The sequence below is a fragment of the Hypanus sabinus genome, chromosome 13 (genome assembly GCF_030144855.1).
Source record: "Hypanus sabinus isolate sHypSab1 chromosome 13, sHypSab1.hap1, whole genome shotgun sequence".
Taxonomy (NCBI): Eukaryota; Metazoa; Chordata; class Chondrichthyes; order Myliobatiformes; family Dasyatidae; genus Hypanus; species Hypanus sabinus.
This window is the reverse complement of record NC_082718.1, coordinates 71144717-71169900: the sequence shown is the minus strand read 5'-3', so window position 1 is coordinate 71169900 and position 25184 is coordinate 71144717. Positions and strand designations below refer to the sequence as shown.

General features: G+C 43.2%; 1 protein-coding gene and 1 long non-coding RNA gene across 2 annotated transcripts; one reads left to right on the top strand and one right to left on the bottom strand.

Annotated features, from left to right (window-relative positions):
- The first annotated feature begins 3853 nt into the window (after nt 1–3853).
- si:ch211-170d8.2 (uncharacterized protein LOC571755 homolog) lies at nt 3854–11887 on the top strand. The gene is made up of 3 exons (XM_059986908.1): nt 3854–4289; nt 6678–6834; nt 10604–11887. Exons 1-3 carry the CDS (start codon nt 3854–3856, stop codon nt 10815–10817), a joined length of 807 nt encoding a protein of 268 aa, XP_059842891.1. The 3' UTR covers nt 10818–11887.
- On the bottom strand, nt 4113–20177 carry LOC132403509 (uncharacterized). The gene is made up of 3 exons (XR_009515278.1): nt 19969–20177; nt 14821–14936; nt 4113–4248 (listed from the first exon to the last, which is right to left on the bottom strand). It is a non-coding gene; the product is annotated as an uncharacterized LOC132403509 (long non-coding RNA).
- Between the last annotated feature and the right edge of the window lie 5007 nt (nt 20178–25184).

Genomic DNA, 25184 nt, shown 5'->3' with positions numbered 1-25184 from the left:
TGCAAAAGACAACAAACTGCAAACAAAAAAGCAAATAATAATTATCGTTATATGCCATGTCGTATGACGCAGGCGATCATGGTCTCGTGACCATGATCATTCTTGGCAAATTTTTCTACAGAAGTGGTTTGCCATTGCCTTCTTCTGGGCAGTGTCTTTACAAGATGGGTGACCCCAGCCATTATCAATACACTTCAGAGATTGTCTGCCTGGCATTAGTGGTTACGTAACCAGGACTTGCGATGTCTACCACTAGCTCCCATGGCTCCGCATGACCCTGAACAGGTGATGAGGATAAGAATAAGCAGGTGCTACACCTTGCCCAAGCATGACCTGCAGGTTAGTGAAGGGGAAGAGTGCCTTACAACTCCTTTGGTAGAGACACATCTCCACGCCAACATCAGTAATAACATAAATAATACTGAGAACATGAGCTGTAAGGTCCTTGAATGGGAGTTGATAGGTTATAGAACCAGTTCAGTGTTGAGTTGAGTGAGACTATTCATTTATTTTTGCAGCAGCAGGAGCACAGAACAATACTGACTGCCAGAGAGAGAGACCTTCACTCCACAATCACATCTAACCCTGTGTTTTGCAGCAGAAGTACAGTGCAATAAATAAAACCATTACTATACGTTACAATGAGACATATAAAAAGTAAGTAGTAGTGAAAAAGAGAGCAGCATAGTGAGGTAGCATTCATGAGCTTCTGATCTATTTAGAAATCTGATAGCAAAGGGGGAAACCTGTTCCTCAAATGTTGAATGTGTCTCTTCAGACTCTTGCACCTCCTCCCTGATGGTAGTAATGAGAAGAGGGCATGTCCTGGATGGTGAGGGTCCTTAAGAATGGACGCCCACCTTCATGAGGCCAGTAGGCACATGGCAGTAGTGGCCTTTCGGACCTAGTGCTACTTTAATTTAGTTTTTTAAATTTAATTTTAAGGTACAATTAGGGTTTAGGGCAGTGGATAACAGAGTGACTATCTACCATCGCCAGATACTGGTACAATACAGAGATCGCCCAAAAACAAACCTTCATGAAAATCTGCTGGTTAGATTGCATGACCTCGGCTTGCTGAAGGAATCCAGCCTGCAGTCCTCGGAGTTGCCTGATGCTGGTAGCCGGAGTTGGGGACATTGTAAGCGGACTGCGAGGAAGCAGAAGCGCAGCAAGTGAGCAGGAGTCCGTGCCAGGAAAAAAGCAAGCCCCAGCCGGCCGGCTCTCCCGTCCATTCTGTTCTCAAATGGACATTAAGTTGGACTACATCTGTGGCAACGAAATACTCGGCGGGAGTACAGAAACCGACGGAATCCTGGACACCGCCATTCAGCTGTTTATTTATGTAATAGATTTTTCCCCAAGCCATCGGACTACCAAACTCTGCTGTGCCTATTGTCTTGTTTATTAGTTATTGTAATGCCTGCACTGTTCTGTGTACTTTATGCAGTCCTGGGTAGATCTGTAGTCTAGTGTAGTTTTTGTGTTGGTTTACATAGTTCAGTGTAGTTTTTGTGTTGGTTTACATAGTTCAGTGTAGTTTTTGGATTGTTCATGTAGCATCATGGTCCTGAAAAACATTATCTTGTTTTTACTGTGTACTGTACCAGCAGTTATGGTTGAAATGACAATAAAAAGTGACTTGATGAGACATCGCCCTTTGACGATGTCTTCAATTGTGGGGTCGCTCATAGCCATGATGGAGCTGACTGATTTTACAACTTTCTGTAGCTTTTGCTGATTCTGCATTCCTCGTTTACCAGCAGCTGCAGATTTTCTTGTGTATCAGCTCTGTACCAGATAGTGATGCAACTCCAAGAGTGATACATCGTACATCTGCAGAAATGTGCAAGTCTTTGGTGACATACCAAATCTCCTCAAACTCCAAATGAAATACAGCTGCTGGCATGGCCTCTTCATGACGGCTTCAATATGTTGGGCTCAGGATGGATCTTCAGAGATGCTGACACCCAGGAATTTGAAGTTAGTGATATAGTACCAAAACAGGATCTTCCACCCAGTTACATCCATGTGACTTAATGACCGGCTAACCCATACATCTTTAGAATGTGGGAGGAAACCAGAGTACACAATGATGGGGAGAACATACAAACAGGCAGCTGTGAGAATTGAACCCAGATCGCTGGCATCGAATGTTATGCTACACTACCATGTTACTCATCCTTTTGCTGACTGCTTGATGAGGACTGATGAGTGTTTCTGAAGCACTAAATATCCCAGCATAATAGCAGCAGCAACATCCCACCCTGTACATCCATCCCACCAGCCACTTTTAAGGGAGATTCTGACATTCAATGTTAGGATGGCAGGTGGGGGGATGGAGGTAGGTGAACACAATGCTGTCCTCATTAACAGTACTGCTGTAGACATGGTCAACAGCATCAAGTTCCCACATCGCCAGCAGCCTCTCCTGCTCCCTCCACACTGATGTGACACCTTCTCAGACTGCTTATCTCTCAAACCTCGACAGGTGCACTATAGGAAGTATCCTGTTGGGCTCTATCTCTGCCTGGTGTGGCAACTGGAAAGCAAAACATGCTGGTAAACACAGCCCAGTCCATCACATGTTAACAAGTTTCTTCCATCCAGTCAACCTGCACCAGGAAGGACAAGATAAGATAAAACTATTTATACCAAAGGAAATTATTGTTGCAAGGTTGCTCAGTCAGAAATATACACTTTAAAATACAACGTGAAAGCATTGCTGTATGAAAAAATACACAATGTGCATTACAAAGAAATAGTGCAAAATACATTTGTGCAATAAAACCAGATATTTCTATACTCAATGAGGAGGAATTGTAGAGTCTTATGGATCTCCTGTGGCGTTCAGTGGTGCCCCATGGATAATGGTATCATAAAGAATGCCAACACCCTGGCCCTTTTTCATGTTCTCTCATGAAGCCTGGATGACCAGAATCAAGGACAGCTTCATCCTCACTGCTAATCAGATTCCTGAACCAACTATCTCTTTCACGCTATTACTGGGGCAGACTCGATGGGCTGAATGGTCAGATAACGTAGAGGAGGTCTGACCCAAGTGCAGAACAGTAGCGACAATATATCAGTGAGCGATAACTTTATTAACAATGTGTCAGGAGGAGCCACAGAACAGGGAGAGTACAGATACTTAACTGAACATAGAACAAGGTAACTGGTTCAATGGGAGAACAAGGACCGTGGGTGAGATCTGGGTTTAAATAGACCTGACACAAATGGCCTAATTCTGCTCCTATCGCCTTCCCAGTGGCGCTGCCACACTTGGGAACCTTAAATTCGGATTCATTTCTTTAGTTCTACCTCATCCATTATTGCCTCCTTAACATTTCTATTTGCAATACCTCAAACTATATGCTTCCTGCGGTTTGGTTGCTTTTGGTTCGTTGCAGGGGGTATTTATTACCATGAATTCACACGAATAGGGGATTTCATTGCAGCCGGTGTATGTGGTGGCAATAAACTAACCTCAGTCGGAACCGAATCAGCTCCTCAGAGTCTTCCTCAAATCCTAAAAGTCAAGAAAATTATTCCTTAACTGCCCAGTTTATTTATAAAGACCCGTTTTAAGGAGGCCCGATGGCTCATGTTGGACCTGCCTCATGTCCGTGTCATTGTGGCGCTTTAATCTCATTGGAGTTTTCTCTTCCCATTCATAGGCAAATCTCTTTTCACAAGGGTGAATAAAGCACAAAGCGAAGCATACCCTCGGAGCCCCAGCTGGCACCAGAATTAATGTGCTGCTGGAAGACCGCAGACGGCAGCCTGCCCCTTAAGACTCAAGGACCACACAAAGGCTTCAGTTCCAGGAGCGGCTCCGGACCGATTTACCACCATGCACCGATCTACCATCACCCTCTGTCTCCTGTTTACCCTCCTACATGTCCTCTGTGCGCTCCCCCGCAGCTCCAGAAGGCATTCCAGATCCTCCTCGTTGGAAGACGAGGACATATTCTACAATTTCCTCAGCGGCAGCCTGGAGATGGACGTGGAGGAAGGCAAGCGGATTGGTAGGCGGGAGACCGTCGTCGGTCGGAGTCACCTTCACTGCTTCAAGCCAAGTGAGACGTGGTCGGCGGCGCCCAGAACCTATACGCCGTTCTCCGGAAGCGTGCAGTACCGGGTCACTGTTACCACCGCCCCCACCGAGCCCCCTTGGAAAGTTTTCCCACTCTGGCACCTGATGATGTTCATGAAACGCTTTTACAGCTGCTGCAAGCTTGGGTATCCCTGCAAGAAAATCAAAGGTTACCAAGGACGCTTGCTCGGACGTGAGTAGTTCTCTCAATGCCTAGTGAGTTGTGAACCTTTTTTTGTTGTTTGGGGCAGAGGAGTGAGTTGAGAAGTGGGGGGAAAATTCTGAGGGTCTTGGCCCGAAAGGTCAATTGTTTAAATCCTCTCCATAAATGCTGCCTGACCAAATGAGTTCCTTCAGCATTTTGAGTGTGATAGGCTGGCTTTCCAGCATCTGCAGAATCTCGGGTGTTCATGGTAAATAAATATTTATTCTCTCTCCACTAAATCTGCCCCGTTGAGTGTTTCTAACGTTTTCTTCTTTTATTTAAGATTTCCAGCTTCGGCAGATTTTTAAAACGTTGTATTGTGTGAAGTGATAGTAGCTCCAGTTTCATCATCTGGGCTGAGGGACCCGACGGGAGCTAGGGCTTTACTCTTTGGAGAGAAGGAGGATGAGAGGAGACATGATAGAGGTGTACAAGATATTAAGAGGAGATATTAAGTGGACAGCCAGTGCCTTTTCCCCAGGGCACCACTGCTCAGGACAAGAGGACATGACCTTAAGGGGAGGGAAGTTCAAGGGGGATATTAGAGGAAGGTTTTCCACTCAGAGAGTGGTTGGTGCGTGGAATGCACTGCCTGAGTCAGTGGTGGAGGCAGATACACTAGTGAAGTTTTAAGAGACCACTAGACAGGTATATGGAGAAATTTAAGGTGGGGGGTTATATGGGAGGCAGGGTTTGAGGGCCGGCACAACATTATGGGCCGAAGGGCCTGTACTGTGCTGTACTATTCTATGTTCTATGTTTTAATGAGGAGAGGAGTGGTGGGTTGGTTTGAGCTGGGATCAGAGACCAGAGACTGTGAATGTGGGGCACGCAGTGAGTTCTCAGCCACATTACTAATATGCATTTATGAGTCACGGGATAGTTGATAAATTTCGCTTTCATAGTGTGTTATATTTAATTTAACTACTTCTGTTTTTTAAAGAGAGGTGGGAACTTTTGTCTTAAGTGATAACATATGACCATAAGACAAGGTCTGCACAAGATATTCTGCAGATGATAGAAATCAGGAATAACATACATTGCTAGAGGAACTTAGCAAGTCAGACAGCATCTAAGGAAGACATAGAAGCAAGATCAGGCAACTTGGCCCATCGAGTTGAGTCTGCTCCGCCATTCCATGTTGGCTGATTTATTTTCCCTTTCAACCCCATTCTCCAGTCCTCTCCCCATAACCTTTGACTCTCTTACTAATCAAGAACCTATCAACCTCCGTATTAAATATACCAAATGATGGCCTCCAACTGTCTGTGGCAATGAATTCCACAGATTCACTACCCTCAGGCTGAAGAAATCCCTCCCTATCTCTGTTCTAAAGGGACCTCCCTTCAATACTGAAGTTGAGCTCTCTGATCCGCAAGGTATCCATACAGGATATCATGAACAGAATCCGAATGGACGTTCCAGGATTTGGGGGGGGGGGGGGGGATTTGGGTCATGGAGCAATGTTGGACTGTTCCAGGAGTCTGAAGGTCTCCTGACTATATCTGCTATCTCCCTTCAGAGCTGTGAAACGTGGGGACATGGTCCAAAAATTCACTGTTCACATTGCAGGAAGAGGTTCTCTCTGCATTAGGAAACTAGTGCCTCAGAATCTCAGGGTTAAGAATCTCACTTCACTCCTTATTCTGGTTTCTTACCACTTTCTTTGAAGTCCTGAAGAAAAGGTCACTGCCCGAAAAGCCAACTGTTCATTCTCCTCCATAATGCTGGAGGAGCTCGGCCTGACCCGTCAAGTGGCTCAAGCTTTCCTAACATCAGAATGGGAGTGGTAGACCAAGATGGCATAATGTCAGAATGGGAGTAGTAGACCAAGATGGCATAATATCAGAATGGGAGTAGTAGACCAAGACAACAGAATGTCAGAAAGGGAGTGGTAGACCAATGATGTGCATTTGAAGATAAAAGTGATTCTGGCACACAGTTTATTTTAGCACATGGGAGATTCAGCAAACTGTGAAGATGGAATTAGTTAGAATGGCTCCTGTAATTGCTCCTTACAGAGCATGAGAAATATCGAGCTTTTCCGTCTTACCCCACACAGTACTTTGATAGATCTACATATAATTGACCTGATGTAGTTGATGCTGCAATTCTACTTATTTTGGTCAAGTAAAGTGCATACCCTCAGTCCTGAACCAGATCGCAGGTTAGTCCTGGGAAATCTCACCCATTGTTTCACAGTTACTTTGCAGCACATTTTTAGACTGAGTTGCAATGAAATGGGTCTGCTTTATTCTAGGTCCTGACATTAAGTAAATTAATTTGTATAGATTTATAGAATTTTTATGCAATTATACAGACTGCTACTAACCAAATGGTGGAGAGGTATTTCATAAAAGTATTGTTGTTCCTCAGCTGGAAATGAGATGGAGTTTTTCCTGAGACCCGAGTACCTGTTTGTGAACGTGCTTAGGGCACAGCTGCACGTGAACATTGCCAATCCTGACAGAGTGGTACTTGAGGCGGAGATCAGAGTCAAGACGCAGGGGATGACTGTCGTTGCGAGGACACGGTAAGGAGATATCAGTGCTATGAGTGAACCTCTGCCCAAGTGCAACACCAGCAGGTGTCTTGCACATTGGGACTGGAGAAACCAAATGTTGATCACCTACAGTCAGACACAGTCCAGAGTAGCCCAGCAAGGAATAGGTTAATCACATTTCCCCAGGGATGGAGGCAATCCAGAGACCACACTAGATTGGAGTTTCCCTAGGCAGAAAGTGGTGAAACTGCGGAATTCATTGCCACAGACAGCTGTGGAGGCCAAGACATTAAAGATATTTAAAGTGGTGCTTGATTAGTAAGCTTGTGGGGAAGGTAGGAGAATGGGGTTGAGAGGGATAATAAATCAGCCACGATGGAATAGCAGAGGGACTTGATGGGCTAGATGACCTAATTCTGCTCCTGTTTATGGTCACTCTTTGAATTCTAATACTGTGATGCTTCTAATAGTCTGTTGGTTTTCCTTATCAATAGACGCTGGGTGCAACAGGGTCAGTCACTCCCAGTCAAGCTGTAGTCATGGAAGGAAAAGATAAAGTTCCAAATACTGACTGATAATAATGCCATCTCTGATCTGCAGCAATTTAGAACCAGACAGCATAGAAAGAGATGCTATCACTATGTCCTTGCTAGCCAATAATAATTATAGTACGTATATCTAGGGTACATAGATTACATAGAACAGTACATCTCCTATCTGACTACCCCTCCAGCCTTTACCTTTCCATGCATTATGGTGTTTTCCATCACCTTCCACCCTCCCCCTTCCCCCCACCCCCAACCTTACCTTCTTATTTTTGTTTCTTCCCCGTTTCCAGTTCTGATGAAGGGTCACAGCTCGAAACATTGACTGTTTAATTCCCCTGTTCATAGATGCTGCCTATCCTGTTGAGTTCCTTCAACATTTTTATATGTTGCTTTTGATTTCCAGCATCTGCAGAATCTCCTGTATTTATGTATCTTAAAGGTATGATTTCCCTAAAACTGGAAGCACAGGCAGATAAGGTGATGAAGGTGTATGGCATGCTTGCTTTATTCTGACAGGGCACTGAGTGCAAGAGTTGGGATGTTATGTTACAGCTGTGTAGACATCAACTAGACATCAATCTGGGGTATTGTGTTGTACAGACACCTGGAGTATTGTGTGTGTTCTGGTCACTACGGTATAGATAGTAACACACACTGGAGGAAGTCCGGCCAGGCAGCATCTATGGAAAAGAGTTTTGGGCTGGAGAAAAAAGGACTGGAGAAAAAAAGATGAGGTCAGAGTAAGAAGTAGGGGGAGGAGAGGAAGAAATGCAAGGTAGTAGGTAATGGTGATACCGGAGGTGGGGTGTAGGTGGGTGGTGGTTGTTGAAATAAAGAGCTGAGACATCGATTGGTGAGATAAAGGGCTGGAGAAAGGGGAATCCGATCGGAGAAGAAGGCCATGCCAGAAAGGGGAGGGGGAGGACAACCATAAGGTGATAAGGTGAGAGAGGGAAATGGGGAATGGTCAAGAGGGGGCCATTACAAGAAATTTGAGAAATTGATGTTCATGGCATCAGGCTGGAGACTACCCAAACAGAATATAATGTGTTGCTCCTACAACCTGAGTGTGGCTTCATCGCAGCACCAGAGGAGGCTGTGGACTGACACTTTGGAATGGGAATGGGAAGTAAAATTAAAATGGGTGGTCTCTGGGAGGCCCCACATTTTTTGGTGGAGTTCAGCAAAGTGAACTCCCAAACTACATTGGTTCTCACCAATATACAGGAGGCCACACCGTGAGTGCCGGGCACGGTATATTACCCCAGTAGACTAACAGGTGAAGTGTCTCCTCACCTGGAAGGACTGTTTGGTGCCCTGGAGGAGGTGTAGAGGCAGTTGTAGCACTTGTTCCACTCTCAAGGATAAGTGCTAGGAGGGAGATCACAGGTCTCCCAACCTGATGGTAGATCTCCTGCACCTTCTCCAGTGCAATTTTATCGCTAAACTGGTTTTGGATCTAATTTGCCAAATTCCTTGTGGCCCATGATTCTTAACTTACAGATCAGTGGGACCTTGTCTGAAGCTTTACTGAAGTTTGTGTAGTCTACATCAACATACTGAGCCACATTCATTCAAAGTACTCAGATAAGATTTCCTTTTGACAAGGCCTATCTGATTCCAATCTCTCCAACTGTAGATTAATCCCATTGCTCAGAATTTTTCCCAATATCTTTCCAGCCACTCATTAGATCTACATGCCTGCTTACCCCTGCTGCTCTTCTTGAATAAATATTCCATATTATCAGTCTTTCAGATATCTGCAGATGATTTGAAATTTTCTATTCATGCTACAGGAATCCCCTCCCTTGCCTGCCATAACATCAGAGATGTTTCACCAGGCTCTGGGATCTGATTTTCTCGGAGTATCTTTTACATCTTCCATTTCAGTGATGACGTCTGTAGCTTAACAGTCATCATTCCTGAGTTCTCCCAGTACAAAGTCCTTTTCTGTACTGAATGTAAGTTACGTGGCCATGTAGATACACAAAGAAAGGTACACGAATTTGTGACTTACAGATTTTCTTTCCTTTCTGAAAATTTCTTGCATCAGCTGACTTAACAGGACGCTTATGATCACCATTGCCTGATAGTGACAGGGCAGTCAGATTCCTGATGGTTTCCATATTCCAGCACGAGTAGCCTTCATGCTCTTGAGCGTTGCCCTCCTGTGACTGTCTCCACTGTCACCCTCACCTTCCCCCATTTACCTCGCTATGCTCTTCACCCCCTCCCCCCAGTATATGCTGTTTGCCACACTGAGTTTCTCACAACACTTTGTTGCTCCATTTTGCAGTGTTTGCAGGTCTTGATAATAGATTTCTCTCCCTGATGATAGACGTTGGAATTGGATGTAAGACAGACAGAGAGTGGGTTGGAGGAGAATTTGGAGATTGTCAGAATGGTGAGAAAAGGAAGGATTGTCATATTTCTGTGGTGCGGAGGAAGGAGTCATGGAGAGGTGAGCATGGAAACAGGTCCCTCGGGCGCCAATTTCTAGTCAACATTAAACCCCCTTTCACAGTAAACCCGTATTTTATTCTGGCAACACTCAAGATGCTGGAGGAACTCAGCAGGCCAGGCAGCATCTATGGAAAAGAGTTCAGTCGATGTTTCGGGCTGAGTCCCTTCGGCAGGATATTTTATTCTCCTCACTTTCTCCGCAACTGCCCCCCGGATTCGACCGCACACCTACAGACTCCTGGTTATTTACACCCTCAAATTAACCTACCAACTTTGAGGAAACTGGACCGTCTGAGAAACTAACATTTACAAGCAGTACATGCAAACTCCACATAGTCAGGGTTAAACCTTGGTTTCCTAGTACAGTGAGTCAGCGATTCTTGGCTGACCTGCAGAAGCCTGAAAATTGTTTGGTGGTAAACAGTAAATAAAGGCTGGTTGGATATGAGATGGCATGGAAGTCCAAATTCCTATTCACTACTCGAAAGAGCGCTGTGTCACTGCAAGGGTGACGGATGACTGGAAGTGTCATACAGAGACACAGCACAGAAACAACCCCTCATCCCCATCAAGTCTAAAATGCTCAGCGTCCTGGTAAATATCTTCATCCTCTCAATAGCTTCTACATCCTTCCCATAATGCAGTGACTGGAGGTTCCACTCTGTTCACTCCACCTGTGTAAAGCGTCTAACTCCAGTTGTCTAGTTGACTACGGAGATAAGTCCCAGGAAAATCCTACTGATTGTTTTGCTGGATCCTTACACAGCCCTTATTCCATTCTGTTGCAGGAACACCCTCTCACAAGCCATGGCTGAGTCCGAATTGGCCTTTGACACACTCTTCCTCTTCAAGATGATGAAGGAGGAACTTGTTAAGGAAGAAAGTGGGACAGTCCAGTTCCTGCTGATACTGAGGTGTTTTCAGAACCATCACCAGCTGAACTGTCACGACCATGGTGTCATCGTGTTGCGCGCCCCATTTATAGTCATCGGTTACGTTTAGAGCACCATCAGGGTCGCTGCCAAACCCCACTGTACTCATTCTTGCACTGTGTTGGAATTAATAGTTTGTGAGCGCTATTGGAAATGTGATTGACCAAGCTCACAGAACATCTACTAGAGCTGACAGGGAGACAGTGTATATAAGGAATAAATAGACCTCTTCCTGAAGGTGACCCTCTTTTAGCAAAGAGTCATGGTGAGGATCACTCTGTGTGGGTTTCATTGTTTCACAGGGGTCCTACTGGTAGATTGTGCTTTTTAATACGAAGACACTCTGAGTGACAGGCTCAGTCAGTAACCATTGTCTTGACAGAGAGGCTACTTGTTGACAGAGATCCCAGTTCATAAGACTAACTCACAGAGACTCAACTTTGAGATATAGTCTTCAACTGGGAATACAGGGCATGAAATGTGTATCAGAATCCTGAAGTTCAGATTCATTCACTGTTGAAGGTGGTGAGGTGTTTGTTTTACAATCAAGTATGGCATAGCTCTTCAATCGAAGCATCTAGCTTCAGTGGCTTAGAAAGAAATGGATAACTCAAAGTTGACAGTGATACCTGGGATCACTAGATGTACACAGGCAAACTGTGAGGGAGGCTGGGTAACGGGTACCTTGTGAGCGTTATTGGAAATGGAGATTTTCTTCTACCAGAGCTGACAGAGCAAGTGGCTTCCTTGCTGATTGTTAGCTAAAAGGTCTTAAGTGCCAACGGTAGAATGTGTCTAAAATGATGGTTAAACCTCACCAAATCATTGGCATAATGGCAGCTTACCTGAGTGACACTTAGTTTATTGGAGCCAAATAGAACCATCTTAATGATTAATTTGAATAGTTGGTTATTTAGTTCATGTCACACACTGCCAAGTGTCATCCATTTTATATCAATATTGGCCCAGACATTGGACTGTGTTACATTTAAATATTAAATTAGATTTGCTGAGGTCCTGTTTATAATTTAGTGACCTTTAAAATATAAATATAGCGGAGTATGATCTCTGGGGTTGAAACTAAGGTAATGGTGGACTCATTACCTGCAGTCTTGTGCACTTTAGAATGCAAATATTGTACAGAACTTGTGGACATAAATAACTTGTAAATATAGATTGAATTTATTTATATCTAAAACTGATGTTCTTTTGTTAATAAATTTGAGAAATGTTGAAATTGTTTTTTATTGTGTCATATTATATAACCACTATTTAAAATGCATTTGTAAACTAATGATTTGACGCTTTGTCCTAGTAGGGTACAACAAAGCAAGTAAGGTAACATTTTTAATTGAAAACTAAGCCTTTGGTACTGTCCTGAGACAGTTTTGGGGTGATCTGTTGCCCCACGTTGGAATAGTGGACACAATGTTGGGTGGGTGGGTTCAACAATTGAGAAGTGAATGCCTAAGATCATGTGCTAATGAGAAACAACAGCACTTCCACTTTCTTAGAAGTTTAATTAGGTTCAACATGTCACCAAAACACTAACAAACTTCTGTAAGTGTGTGGTGCTTTGGTATGTAAACACCAAAGTCCTCCCCACAACAGCACATTTACAGAAAGTGCTGCCACAAGAACACAGACAATAGACATAGGTGCAGGAGTAGGCCATTTGGCCCTCAGAGCCAATACCACCCTTCAATGTGATCATGGCTGATAAATCCACAATCAGTACCCGGTTCCTGCCTTCTCCCTATATCCCTTGACTCCGCTATCTTTAATAGACAATAGGTGCAGAAGTAGACCATTCGGCCCCTCGAGTCTGCACCGCCATTCTGAGATCATGGCTGATCATTCACTATCAATACCCAGTCCCTGCCTTGTCCCCATATCCCTTGATTCCCCCATCCATCAGATATCTATCTAGCTCCTTCTTGAAAGCATCCAGAGAATTGGCCTCCACCGTCTTCCGAGGCAGTGCATTCCACACCTCCACAACTCTCTGGGAGAAGTTTTTCCTCAACTCTGTTTTAAATAACTGACCTCTTATTCTCAATCCATGCCCTCTGGTACTGGACTCTCCCAACATCTGGAACATATTTCCTGCCTTAATCCTATCAAATCCTTTAATTATCTTAAACGTTTCAATCAGATCCCCTCTCAATCTCAATTCCAGTGTGTACAAGCCCAATCTCTCCAATCTCTGCGTAAGACAGCCCTGCCATCCCAGGAATCAACCTAGTGAATCTACGCTGCACTTCCTCAATTGCCAGAGTGTCCTTCCTTAAACCTGGAGACCAAAACTGTACACAATATTCCAGGTGTGGTCTCACCAGGGCCCTGTACAAATGCAAAAGGACATCCTTGCTCTTGTACTCAATTCCCCTTGTAATAAAGGCCAACATTCCATTTGCCCTCTTCACTGCCTGTTGCACTTGCTCATTCACCTTCATTGACTGATGAACTAGGACCCCCAGGTCTCTTTGCATTTCTCCCTTACCTAACTCTACACCGTTCAGACAATACTCTGCCCTCTTGTTCCTGCTTTCAAAGTGGATAACTTCACATTTATTCACATCGAATGACATCTGCCAAGTATCTGCCCACGCACCCAACCTATCCAAGTCTCCCTGTATTCTCTTAACGTCCTCTTCGCATGTCACACTGCCACCCAGTTTAGTATCGTCAGCAAACTTGCTGATATAGTTTTCAATGCCCTCATCTAAATCGTTAACATAAATCGTAAAGAGCTGTGGTCCCAATACAGAGCCCTGAGGTACCCCACTAGTCACCTCCAGCCAGTCCGAGAAACACCCATTCACTGCTACCTTTTGCTCTATCTAACTCTTTCTTGAAAGCACCCAGAGAAATTACCTCCACTGCCTTCTGAGGCAGAGCATTCCATAGATCCACAACTCTCTGGGTGAAGGGTCCAAGCATCCAGCATCCAGTCCAAGCACTCTTCTTACTACTACCATCAGGCAGGAGGTACAGAAACCTGAGGTCTCACATCACCAAATTCAGGAACAGTTATTACCCTTCAACCATCAGGCTCCTGGACCACCATGAATAGTTTCACTCACGTCAACACTGAACTGATCTCTCAACCTACAGACTCACTTTTAAGGGCTTTTTTAACAACCCATGTTTCAATAGGTTTCAAAGGTATATTCAATGTCAAAGAAATATATACAATATACATCTTGAAATTCTTTTTCTTTGCAAACATCCACAAAAACAGAGGAGTGCCCCAAAGAATGAGTGACAGTTAAATGTTAGCCCCCCCATGCATAAGCAGCAGCAAAGCAATGATCCTTCCTCCTCCACCAGCAGAAAAGCAACTGCACCCCCCCCACCCCACTGAGCACTCAAGCATGCAGCAAAGCATCAAAAAAGACATAGGCTTGCAGAACCCAAAAAGACTACTCTTTCACCTGGTAATTCACGCAGGTTCTCTCCCTAATAATGGAAAAAGAGTCCTGGTTTCACAGCGAGAGGGGAGACATAACAAATCAACTTGGCGATTTATGGTATTAAAAGTCTGTTGTGTCGCTTTTTTTCAAGCTCTGTGCCCAAAGAGCTCGCTGCTTACAATCTTCTGTATCTCACAAATGCACCAGGCGGAGGCACCGACCTCGAACCCGCCCACCTCCGAAGCCACAAAAGCCCAGCACTCTGAAGGTACACTCGTCTTCTAGGCCACATCCTCGGCATATCAAAAAGCGACCAGTCGTGAGACCCTGAGAGGGGGTTGCATTTCCATAAAGAACCAAAGTTAGCATGTATCTCCAAGTCAGGTTCTTCAAAAGAACCCTGAAAGGGAAAATAGAGATAGCAAAGATAGAAATAGAGCTGTTTCCAAAGATGCAAGCAAAGGAGTTAGGCGCCATTATCCTCCAATCAGTATTATTTTTTATTTGCACAGTGGTTGTTGTTTGCTTATGTGTGGGTTTTCATATATTCAATTATATTTGAATTTTTCTTGTAGGTGTCTGCTAGAAAATGAATATCCATGTAGTATTGATAACATATAGGTACTTTGAATGAGCAAGGGTAAATAGTTGACTTACCAGATGTTGGTTACTGCAGTGAGTTCAGTGCAATGTCAGAAATGAGACCTGGACTGTGAATCAGCTAATCTCAGCCAAGTGGCTGTGAAAGGCGGCTCCTCATTCCAGCCATAGACCTTCAATAGAAAAAGAGAATTGCACTCACTTCACTTTGAGCACAGACAGACAGGTTCAGCCAAAATCCCTGTTTGCATATATCTTCAACTAAGATGGAAACTGGCACAAAATTACATTTAAAAGTGTATTTTAAATTATAAAGGAGCTTATGAAAGTACTCTACCCTGTCATTCATGACATTGCTCACATTAACTTTAAAGAGTTTCATTCCTTATAAATTTCTTGAAAATTGACTTTCAACAAACTGCTGTTCTTGCTGGCATTTGTCTTCTCTTAATTCTTACACAAGTTAAGAACCCTTTGAATGAAGCCCAATTGCCAGAATGTGACAATGGCAAGAGGCATATTGATACACTTTGAGAGTTTCTGACAGTTCTCATAATTTCATCAAAACATCGAGGGAGGCAACTTGATCCACTGAGTCCATGCCACCTCTCAGAACATTTCTATTAGATCTAAGGGACCAGATACATATATATTTGGATAGACATGGACTGATTTAGGATAGTCAGTACGACTTAGTGAGTGGTAGGTCATGCTAACCAATCTTAGTTTTTTGAGGAAGTTACCAGGAAAGTGGACAGAGGCAGGGCAGTGGATGTTGACTACATAGACTTTAGTAAGGCATTTGACAAGGTCCTGCATGGAAGGCTGGTCAAGGTTCAGTCGCTCGGCATTCAGGATGAGGTAGTAAGTTCGATTAGGCATTGGCTTTGTGGGAGAAGCCAGAGAGTGGTAGTAGAGGGTTGCCTCTCTGACTGGAGGTCGGTGTCTCGAGGAGTGCTGCAGGGATTGGTGCTGGGTCCATTGTTGCTTGTCATCTATATCAATGATCTGGATGGTAACATGGTTAACTGGATCAGCAAATTAGTGGATGACACCAAGGTTGGGGGTGTAGTGGAGAGTGAGGAAGACTATCACGGCTTGCAGAGGGATCTGCATCAGCTAGAAAAATGACAGATAGACTTTAATACAGACAAGTGCAAAGTTTTGTACTTGGTTAAGACCAACTAAGGTAGGTCTTACACAGTAAACAGTAGAGCACTGAGGAGCATTGTAGAATAAAGAAGTCTGTGAATACAGGCACATAATCCATTTAAAGTGCCATCACAGGTAGATAGGGTTGTCAAGAAAGCTTTTGGCATATTGGCCTTCATAAATCAAATATTGAATACAGGAGACAGAATGTTATGTTGTATAAGGTGGTGTTGAGGCCTAATTTGGAGTATTGTGTGCAGTTCTGGTTACCTATCTACAGGAAAGATGTAAAGAAGGTTGAAAGAGTACAGAGAACATTTACAAGGACATTCCCAGGACTGGAGGATCTGAGTTATGAGGAAAGATTGAATAGGTTAGAACTGTATTCTTTGTAACTGTAAAAGATTGAGAGGACATTTGATAGAGGTATACAAAATTATGAGGGGTATAGATAGGGAAAATGCGAGAAGGCATTTCCACTAAGTTTGGGTGGGACTACAACCAGAGGTCATGGGTTAAGGGTAAAAGGTGAAAAGGGGAACATGAGGGGAAACTTCTTCACTCAGAGGGTCATGAGAGTGTGGAACGAGCTGCCAGCACGTGGTGCATGCAAACTCAATTTCAATATTTCAGAGAAGTTTGGATAGGCACGTGGATGGTAGGGATATGGAGGGCTATGGTCCCAGTGCTGGAGAAAGGATAGGCAGTTTAAATGGTTTTGGCATGAAATAGATGGGCTGAAGGGCATATTTCTGTACTGTACTTCCCTATAACTATCCATTCCCCAATTTCCCTGTAACATTTTTTCTCACATGCCTTTTAATTCCCCCCGCCCCACCCCACCAGTTCTCCAACCAGGAATCTACATAGACCAGATTGGGTAAAGATAAAAATTTTATTTTATAAAAGGCATCAGTAAACCACCTCCCTCATCCCAACATAATCAGTTTTTCATCTCACTACTGAATCTTTGATTTTCTATATCCTTTATGACTTGGTAGGAAGCCATTTGGCCTATTGAGCCTAAGCAAGCTCAATCCAACCTCTCACTAACTTTACTTTTCAATTTTTACCAAAGTAACTTATCTTTGTGATTTGGGAGAAAACTGCAGCACCTGGAGGAAGCCCATGCAGGGACAGCATGCAAACTCCACATGTACATCACCAGAAGTCAGGGTTAAATCTGGGTCATTGAAGCTGTACATCAGCATTTCCAGATACATCCCAATGATTTACTTATTTCTCCGACTGTTCTAGAATTGGAAAATGTGACAGGGGCTCTGGTAACGTCGCACCCAAGGTACAAATTGTGACTCTGATGCAGGGTTTCAACACAAAATGTCAACCATTCCTTCCCCCTACAGATGCCCCTATTGATCGACAGCACCTATAGGCTGCTGCAGCCTGTATCCTCTTACCCCACCACCACACAAAATGCCATGTCTCTCAGGTTCCACTGCCAGCTCTTGAGTCGTCAGAGAATCCATCTTCCTCTCACGCCCTCCCCATCCCTGAATACCCCAAACTTCCTTTCCCCTCACTACCAACCCTCTTCCTCCCTCCGATCCCAGCTCTCATCTATGGCAGGTCATCACCATCTCCTCCGACATTTCCCTCTCTGAGGCAGAACATTCTGACCTCAGTAAGGGCCTCACTTTTGTCCCCCTGGGCCCACACCTCAGTGAGTTACACACCCACCAAGACACAATCAGTGCGCCAGACGTTGAAGAGTGAGAGGGAAGCAAAATGCATGCAATTACTATTACAAGAGAGAAGGTGCTCAAAAAGTTAAAGGACCTAAGGGTACATAAGTCACACAGACCAGATGAACTGCACCCTAGGGTTCTGAAAGAGGTAGTGTTAGAGTTTGTGGAGACATTAGTAATGATTCTTTCACCGCCTCTATCTCTGTGCCTACTTTAGCAAGAACTCCCCACCCCGCACCAATGACCCCTCCCATCTTCAACCCTCCTCCTCTTCCTGGACACCCAGTCTGGTCTTCTGCCTGCTCTGGACCTTTTCATTGCCAACTGCTGACAAGACATCAGCAGTCCAGACTTCAACACTCCCCTCTCCAATTCCAACTTCACTATTTCTGAACGTTCCTCTGTCCACTCCCTCTGCACTAATCCTAACCTCACCATTAAACCTGCAGTTAAGGGAGGTGCTGTAGTAGTCTGGTGGACTGACCTCTACCTTGCTGAGGCCCAGTGACAACTCTCAGACACCTCTTACTTACCCCTCAAACAGGACCCCACTAAGGAACACCAGGCCATTGTCTCCCACACCATCACAAATCTTATCTATTCTTGGGATTTCCCATCTAGTGCCACCAACCTCATAGTTGCCGGACCTTGCTCCTCCCATTTCTACCTTCTACCCAAGATCCACAAAGCAATCTATCCATGTAAACCCATTGATTCTACTTGTTCCTGCACCACTGGACTCATATCTGCATACCTCGACTTAACTCTTATCTCTATCTTTGGAGTCAGCTTATCTACCGATATCTTTTACAAACCCACCGATTCTCATAGCTACCTGGATACCCATCCTATTATTTGTAAAGGTGCCACCTCTTTCTCTCAATTCCTTTCTCTCTGCCATATCTGCTCTCAGGATGAGGACTTCCATTTCAGAACTAGAGTTATCCCCTCCTTCAAAGAAAAGGTCTTACCTTCCTCCCATATCAATGCTGCATCTCTTCCATTTCACACGTCTGCCCGCACCCGATCCTCTTACCACTCCAACAGGGATAGGGTTCCTCTTATCCTCACCTACCACCCCACCAGCCTCTGCGTCCTGCACATAATTCTCCGAAACTAACTCCACCTCCAAAGGGATCCCACCACCAAGCACATCTTTTCTTTCCCACCACTTTCTGCTTTCCGCAGGGATCGCTCCCTTTGTGACTCCCTTGTCCATCCGTCCCTCCCCACTGATCTTCCTCCAGATCTTTGCAAGCAGAACAAGTGCTACACCTGCCCCTACACCTCCTCCCTCACTACCATTCTATGCCCTAAAGAGTCCTTCCAAGTGAGGTGACACTTCACCTGTGAGTCTGTTGTGGTCATATACTGTGCTCGGTACCCCTGATGTGGCCTCCTGTACATTAGTGAGATTCAACGTAGATTGTGAGACTACTTCACTGAACGCCTATGTTCCGTCTGCCAGAAAAATCAGGATCTCCCAGTGCCAATACATTTTAATTCTAGTTTCCATTCCCATTCCGACAAGTCAGTCCATGGCATCCTCTGCTGCTCTGATGAGGCTACACTTAGGTTGAAGGAGCAACACTTTATAATTCCATCTGGGTGGATCCAACCTTACAGCATGAACGTCAATTTTTTTCTAGTAACGCCCTCCTCCCCACCTTTCCTTCACCACTCCCCATTCCCATTTCCCTCTTTAACCTACCCTCTGGTGCTCTTCCCCCTTCCCTTTCTTCCATGACCTTCTGTCCTCTCCAAACAGATTTCCTTTTCTCCATCCCTTTATCTCTTTAACCAATCAACTTCCCATCTCTTTACTTCACCCCCTCCCCTCCCAGTTCTACCTATCACCTTGAGTTTCTCCACCCACCTTCTTACTTTGACTCCTCATCTTTTTTCCTCCAGTCCTGATAAAAGGTGTCAGCTCTAAACGTTGACTGTACTCTTTTCCCTAGATGCAACCTGGTCTACTGAGTCCCTCAAGCATTTTGTGTATGTTTCTCCTCAAACCATTGACTTCCTCTAGTGGTTTGGCTGCTGATACAAATTGTGAGACAGTTCACAGTGAGAGGGGGTGGGAGGTGAAGAAACTTTAGTTAAATCTTTAAGTAGGTGTTAAGTAGAAGCAGAATTGTTCATCTCTGGGAGAGCAGAGTAGTGTTTTTTATTAAGAGAATATGTATTTTCTCAATGGTATAAATGACCCAAGCAGCTTCAAAAGAATAAAAAAATAGACCATGTAATCTGTCAAAAGTTCAAAGACTCCTTGCAGTCAACCTGGAGTTCCTAAACTTTTTAGATAAAAGCAGAGAATGCAAAAAGCACTCAGCAGGCCAGCTACCTTATGGGGGGCAGTTGTAGGATTCCCACTGCTATTCGTCTGTAAGAAGTTTGTATGTTCTACCCAAGATTGCGTGTTTCCTCCAGGTACTCCAGCTTCGTCCATATTCCAAAAACGTGAGAGTTAGGGTTTGGGTCAGTAAGTTGGGGCCTGCTATGTTGCCGTTGGAAGCATGGTGACACCTGTGGGCTGCTCAGCACAATCCCCACCGATCTGATTTGACACAAATGACACATTTCACTCTATGTTTTGATGTACATGTGACACAAATAAAGTTAAAGTACATCTTTCTTCTTACCATAAGGACAAGAAATATGATTAACATTTCACATTAAAAATGTTTTCTTGGATTGACCTTTGATCATTTTGAGGATAAATATTTTGAATTTATCTTCCAAGGTATAACTTGTCACCCGAAGTTCAATCCCCCATGTTTAGTTTTCCCTTATGTATTGAATTAGCCTTTTCCTCAATTCCACTTCTGGAAGGCTTTGGTGAACCATAAGAAAGGCAGGTTAACAAGATGACATGAGTTTGGGTGGGAAAATACTTACCCCTCAGCTCCTTTCTAAATCCTTCCCATATCACTTTAAAATTATGTCTCTAGTTTTTGACTTCTCAACCCAGAAGAAAGACTGATCTATAATAAAGTTTCTTTCATTTCACCTGTGCATGCATGAATGTATTTGAACATACATGTATTTGTGCATGCTTGCATCTGTACATACATGACTTTATCTTTGTCCCTCATGAATTTATAAACTTTTGAGATCTCCCTTCAGCCTCCTTTGCCTAGGCTATTGGATTGCTTCTTATAACTCAAGCCTTCAGTCCCAGCAACATTTTGACTGTTAGAACCTGCTCCAACCCATGTTAGGTCAAAGACCAGGAGAAACTGCTTTACCCATACAATAATGAATCTGTGGATTTTGTTTTGCCTGGCAAAGGAATAGAAATGATCTCATTAAATATATTTAAGAAACAGTGAGATAGATTTTTGCAGAACAGGGGAAGTAAGGGTTATGGAGAAGGTGGAGCTGAGTCCATGATCAGCCTTGATCATATTGAATGGTGGAGCAGGCTAAATGGGCCAGATGCCATCTCCTTCTAATTCTTATGCACTGTTTCTCCATCCACTCCCTCTCCCTTGTTTGACCCCTCTCCATTGTCAAATTCTATGTTCCACACCTCATCTCAGGTGAGATATAACCTCCCCAATTTTGTCCCCTCCTTGGCTTGAATCAGACTGTTCATGACCTCTATCTGTTGGACCCTAGATGAGTTTTCAAACCTGCTCTCATCTGTCAACAAGACATTGGTTATACTGTGTATTTCTGGGCATTGCTCTGCAGAGAAGGTGAGGTTCTACTGAAAGGAGAGCACAAGAGATTCCCTGGAGTGGAGGTCTTTACTTCCAAGAGGAGATTAGACAGGTTGGAATTGTTCTCACTAGAGTGCTGCAGGCTGCACAGGTGTGGGAAGTGTTGGCATCAGAGGCCGACCGAAGCTAGGAGTGTGAGTATAAATAAGAGCAGACTCAGGCAAAGCTGGTCGTTTTCTGACAGCTCAGGCAAGAGGAGTGTGTGTCGGTGTCAAAGCCCTATGGAATTTGGGGGAGAGAGCCGATAAAAGGAATAGGTTCATTTTGGGCTGCACATGTGTGGAAAGAGTCGGCAGTCAGAGGCTTACCAAAGCAAAGAATGTGAGTGTAACAAGTGCAGTCTCAGGTACAGCTGGTCTTTTTGGCAGCTCAGGCGAGAGGGGTGATAGAGCCCAATGGAAGTAGGGAGAGAAAGGATAAAAGGAGCAAATTTGGGCAAGGCCGATCTTTTTTGGGCTGCAGAGGCACAGACTGTGTCGGCATCAGAGGCCTAACCTCAGCTGAAAGTTAAAGGAGGGTAGACTCAAGGGGAGCGGCCACTGTTTAAGTGGCCAGTGATAGAGTGGGAAGGCTCTGGTTTAACAGACTTTGGTGTGAACAGGCGAAGGCACCGTTAAGAAGAGGTAAGCCTTTTTTCTCTTTTGGTACAGAGTCAGGATGGAATGCTCCTCCTGTCAGGTGTGGGAATTCAGGATACCTGATGGTTTCCCTGATGACTACATCTGCAGGAAGTGCTTCCAGCTTCAGTGTCTGACTGAACAGGTCAAGGAGATGAAGCTGGAGTCAGATGTACTCAGGGTCATTCGGGAGGCTGAAGATATTGTAGACAAGATGTTTGAAGAGGTGATTACACCCAGAGTACAGGCTTCAGATGGAAGGTGGGTGACCACCAAGAGAGGTAAGGGGATTAGGAAGTCAGTGCAGGGTTTCCCTGTGGCCATTCCCCTCTGCAACAAGCATATCCCTTTGGATACTGCTGGGGGGATGACCCATGGGTCACAGTAGCAGCAGCCAGGCTGGTGGCACTGTGGCCAGCTCTGAGGCTTGATAGGGAAGGGTAAAGTCAGGCAGTTATAGGGGACTCAGTAGTTAGGGGGACAGAAAGGAAATTCTGTCACTGCAAAAGAAACACTAGGATGGTATGTTTCCTCCCGGGTGTTAGGGTTCAGGATATATTGCAGTGACTGCAGGATATTCTCGGGGGGGGGGAGTGGAGCAGCTGCATTGTGGCACCAATGACATAATCAGAAAAGGGGAAGAGTTAGGAAAAAAACTGAAGAGAAGGGCCTCTAAGGTAGCAATCTACAGATTACTTCCTGTGTCATGGGCATGTCAAAAGGGCAATGTCATGAAGGACATGAGAAATTTCAACATGCAGGTCAATTGGGAAAATCAGGTTGGTGATGGATTTCAAGAGAGTGACTTTGTTGAATGCCTACAAGATGGCTTTTTTAGAGAAGCTTGTCATTGAGCCTACTAGGGGATCAGCTATACAGGATTGGGTGTAATGTAATGAAACGGAGGTGATTAGGGAGCTTAAGGTAAAAGAACCCTAAGGAGACAGTGATCACAATATGATTGAGTTCAACTTGAAATCTGATAGGGAGAAAGTAAAGTGTGACATAGCACTATTACAGTGAAATAAAGGAAATTACAATGGTATGAGAGAAGAGTTGGCCAAAGTAAATTGGAACGAGATGCTGGCACTGATGACAGCAGAGCAGCAATGGCGTGAGTTTCTGGGAAAAATTAGGAGGAAGGTGCAGGATAGATGTATTCCAAAAATGAAGAATATACAAATGGTGAAATAGTACGACTGTGGCTGTACAACTGTAAAAGCAAAAGAGAGGGCATACAACAAAGCAAAAATTAGTGGGAAGATAGTGGTTGGGAAGCTTTTAAAAACCTACAGAGAGTAACTAAGAGAATCATTGGGGGGGTGAAGCTGAAATATGAAAGTGAGCTAGCAAACAATATCAAAGTGGATAGTAAAAGCTTTTTGAGGTCCATAAAAAGTAAAAGAGAGATCAGAGGGGATATAGGATATAGGGGATATAGGCCTATTAGAAAATGAGGCTGGAGAAATAATAGCGAGGAACAAGGAGATGGAAGATGAACTAAATGAGTATTTTGCATTAGTCTTCACTGTGGAAGGCACAATCAGTGCGCCAGACGTTGAAGAGTGAGAGGGAAGCAAAATGCATGCAATTACTATTACAAGAGAGAAGGTGCTCAAAAAGTTAAAGGACCTAAGGGTACATAAGTCACACAGACCAGATGAACTGCACCCTAGGGTTCTGAAAGAGGTAGTGTTAGAGATTGTGGAGACATTAGTAATGATCTTTCAAAAATCATTGACTCTGGCATTGTGCCAGCGGACTAGAAAATTGCAAATATCTCTCCAACTTTTTTATTTATTTATTTATTTATTTATTTATTTATTAAAGTTTTAGAAAATTACAAAGAATAAATGTAATGATAAGATAGTAAGAGAGAGAAAAAATAATATCAACCCCCCCCCCCCCTTAACCCTTATCTAAAGAAAGAAAAAAAAGAAAGAAAGAAGAGAAAGATTGCCTGGATATCGGAGGATCCCCACATGCTCCATGGAGTTCAAAATAATTTTTATTTTTATTTTTACTTTCCCCAATTACTTTATAATTTTATCTTCAAAGGACCTATGTATTTAAACCTATCTTTTGTAGGTATGGGAGCCAAATTTTCAAAAATATATCATATTCATTTCTTAGATTGTATGTAATTTTTTCAAGTGGAATACAACTATATATTTCATTATTCCAATGATCCATAGCTAAATATAAATCAGATTTCCAAGTAACTGCGATAACTTTTTTGGCTACTGCCAATGCAATTTTTATAAATTTTTTCTGATACTTATTCACTTTACGTTTCAGTATTGTCCCTTCAATGTCTCCTAATAAAAATAATATTGGACTTTGTGGGAGTTGTACTCCAGTAATTTGTTCCAATAAAAGTCTTAGATTTATCTAAAATGATTGAATTTTAAAACAAGACCAAGTAGAATGTAAAAAAGTACCAATTTCTTGATTACATTGAAAACATTGGTCAGACATATTTGAATTTAATCTAATTATTTTTTGTGGTGTTATATATAATTGATGTAAAAAGTTATATTGTACTAATCTAAGTCGAACATTTATTGTATTTATCATACTATCAGAACATAATCTTGACCAGCTTTTTCCATCAATTTTAATATTCAAATCAGATTCCCATTTTCATCTTGATTTATGAATTCCTGATTTAATTATCTGTTTTTGAATCAAATTGTACATACAAGATGTAAATTTTTTAATTTTTCCTTTTTGAATTAATATTTCTGTTTCACTAGGTTTTGGCATCAACATTGTTTGACCCAGCTTTTCTCGTAAATAAGCCTTTAATTGAAAATAACAGAAAAGAGTGTCGTTTGATATTTTATATTTATTTTTTAATTGATCAAACGACATCAATATACCTCCTTCAAAACAATCTCCTATATATTTAATCCCCTTTTGGAACCAATTATGTAAAAGTTTATTATCCATTGTAAAAGGAATAAGCCTATTTTGAATTAAAGTTCTTTTTGCTAATAAAGATTTCTTTATCTCATCGTCCATATTTACCTTATTCCATAAATCAATCAAGTGTCTTAATATAGGAGATTCTTTTTTTTCCCGTATCCATTTGGATTCCCATTTATATATAAAATCTTCTGGTATGTTTTCTCCTATCTTATCTAATTCTATTCTAATCCATGCCGGTTTTTCTTCATCAAAAAAAGACGCAATAAATCTAAGTTGATTTGCTTTAT

Coding starts and splice junctions, on each gene's coding strand:
- si:ch211-170d8.2 (XM_059986908.1), top strand. CDS start 3,854: ATGCACCGATCTACCATCACCCTCTGTCTCCTGTTTACCCTCCTACAT. Junction 4,290..6,677: donor CCAAGGACGCTTGCTCGGAC/GTGAGTAGTTCT, acceptor GTTGTTCCTCAG/CTGGAAATGAGATGGAGTTT. Junction 6,835..10,603: donor ACTGTCGTTGCGAGGACACG/GTAAGGAGATAT, acceptor ATTCTGTTGCAG/GAACACCCTCTCACAAGCCA.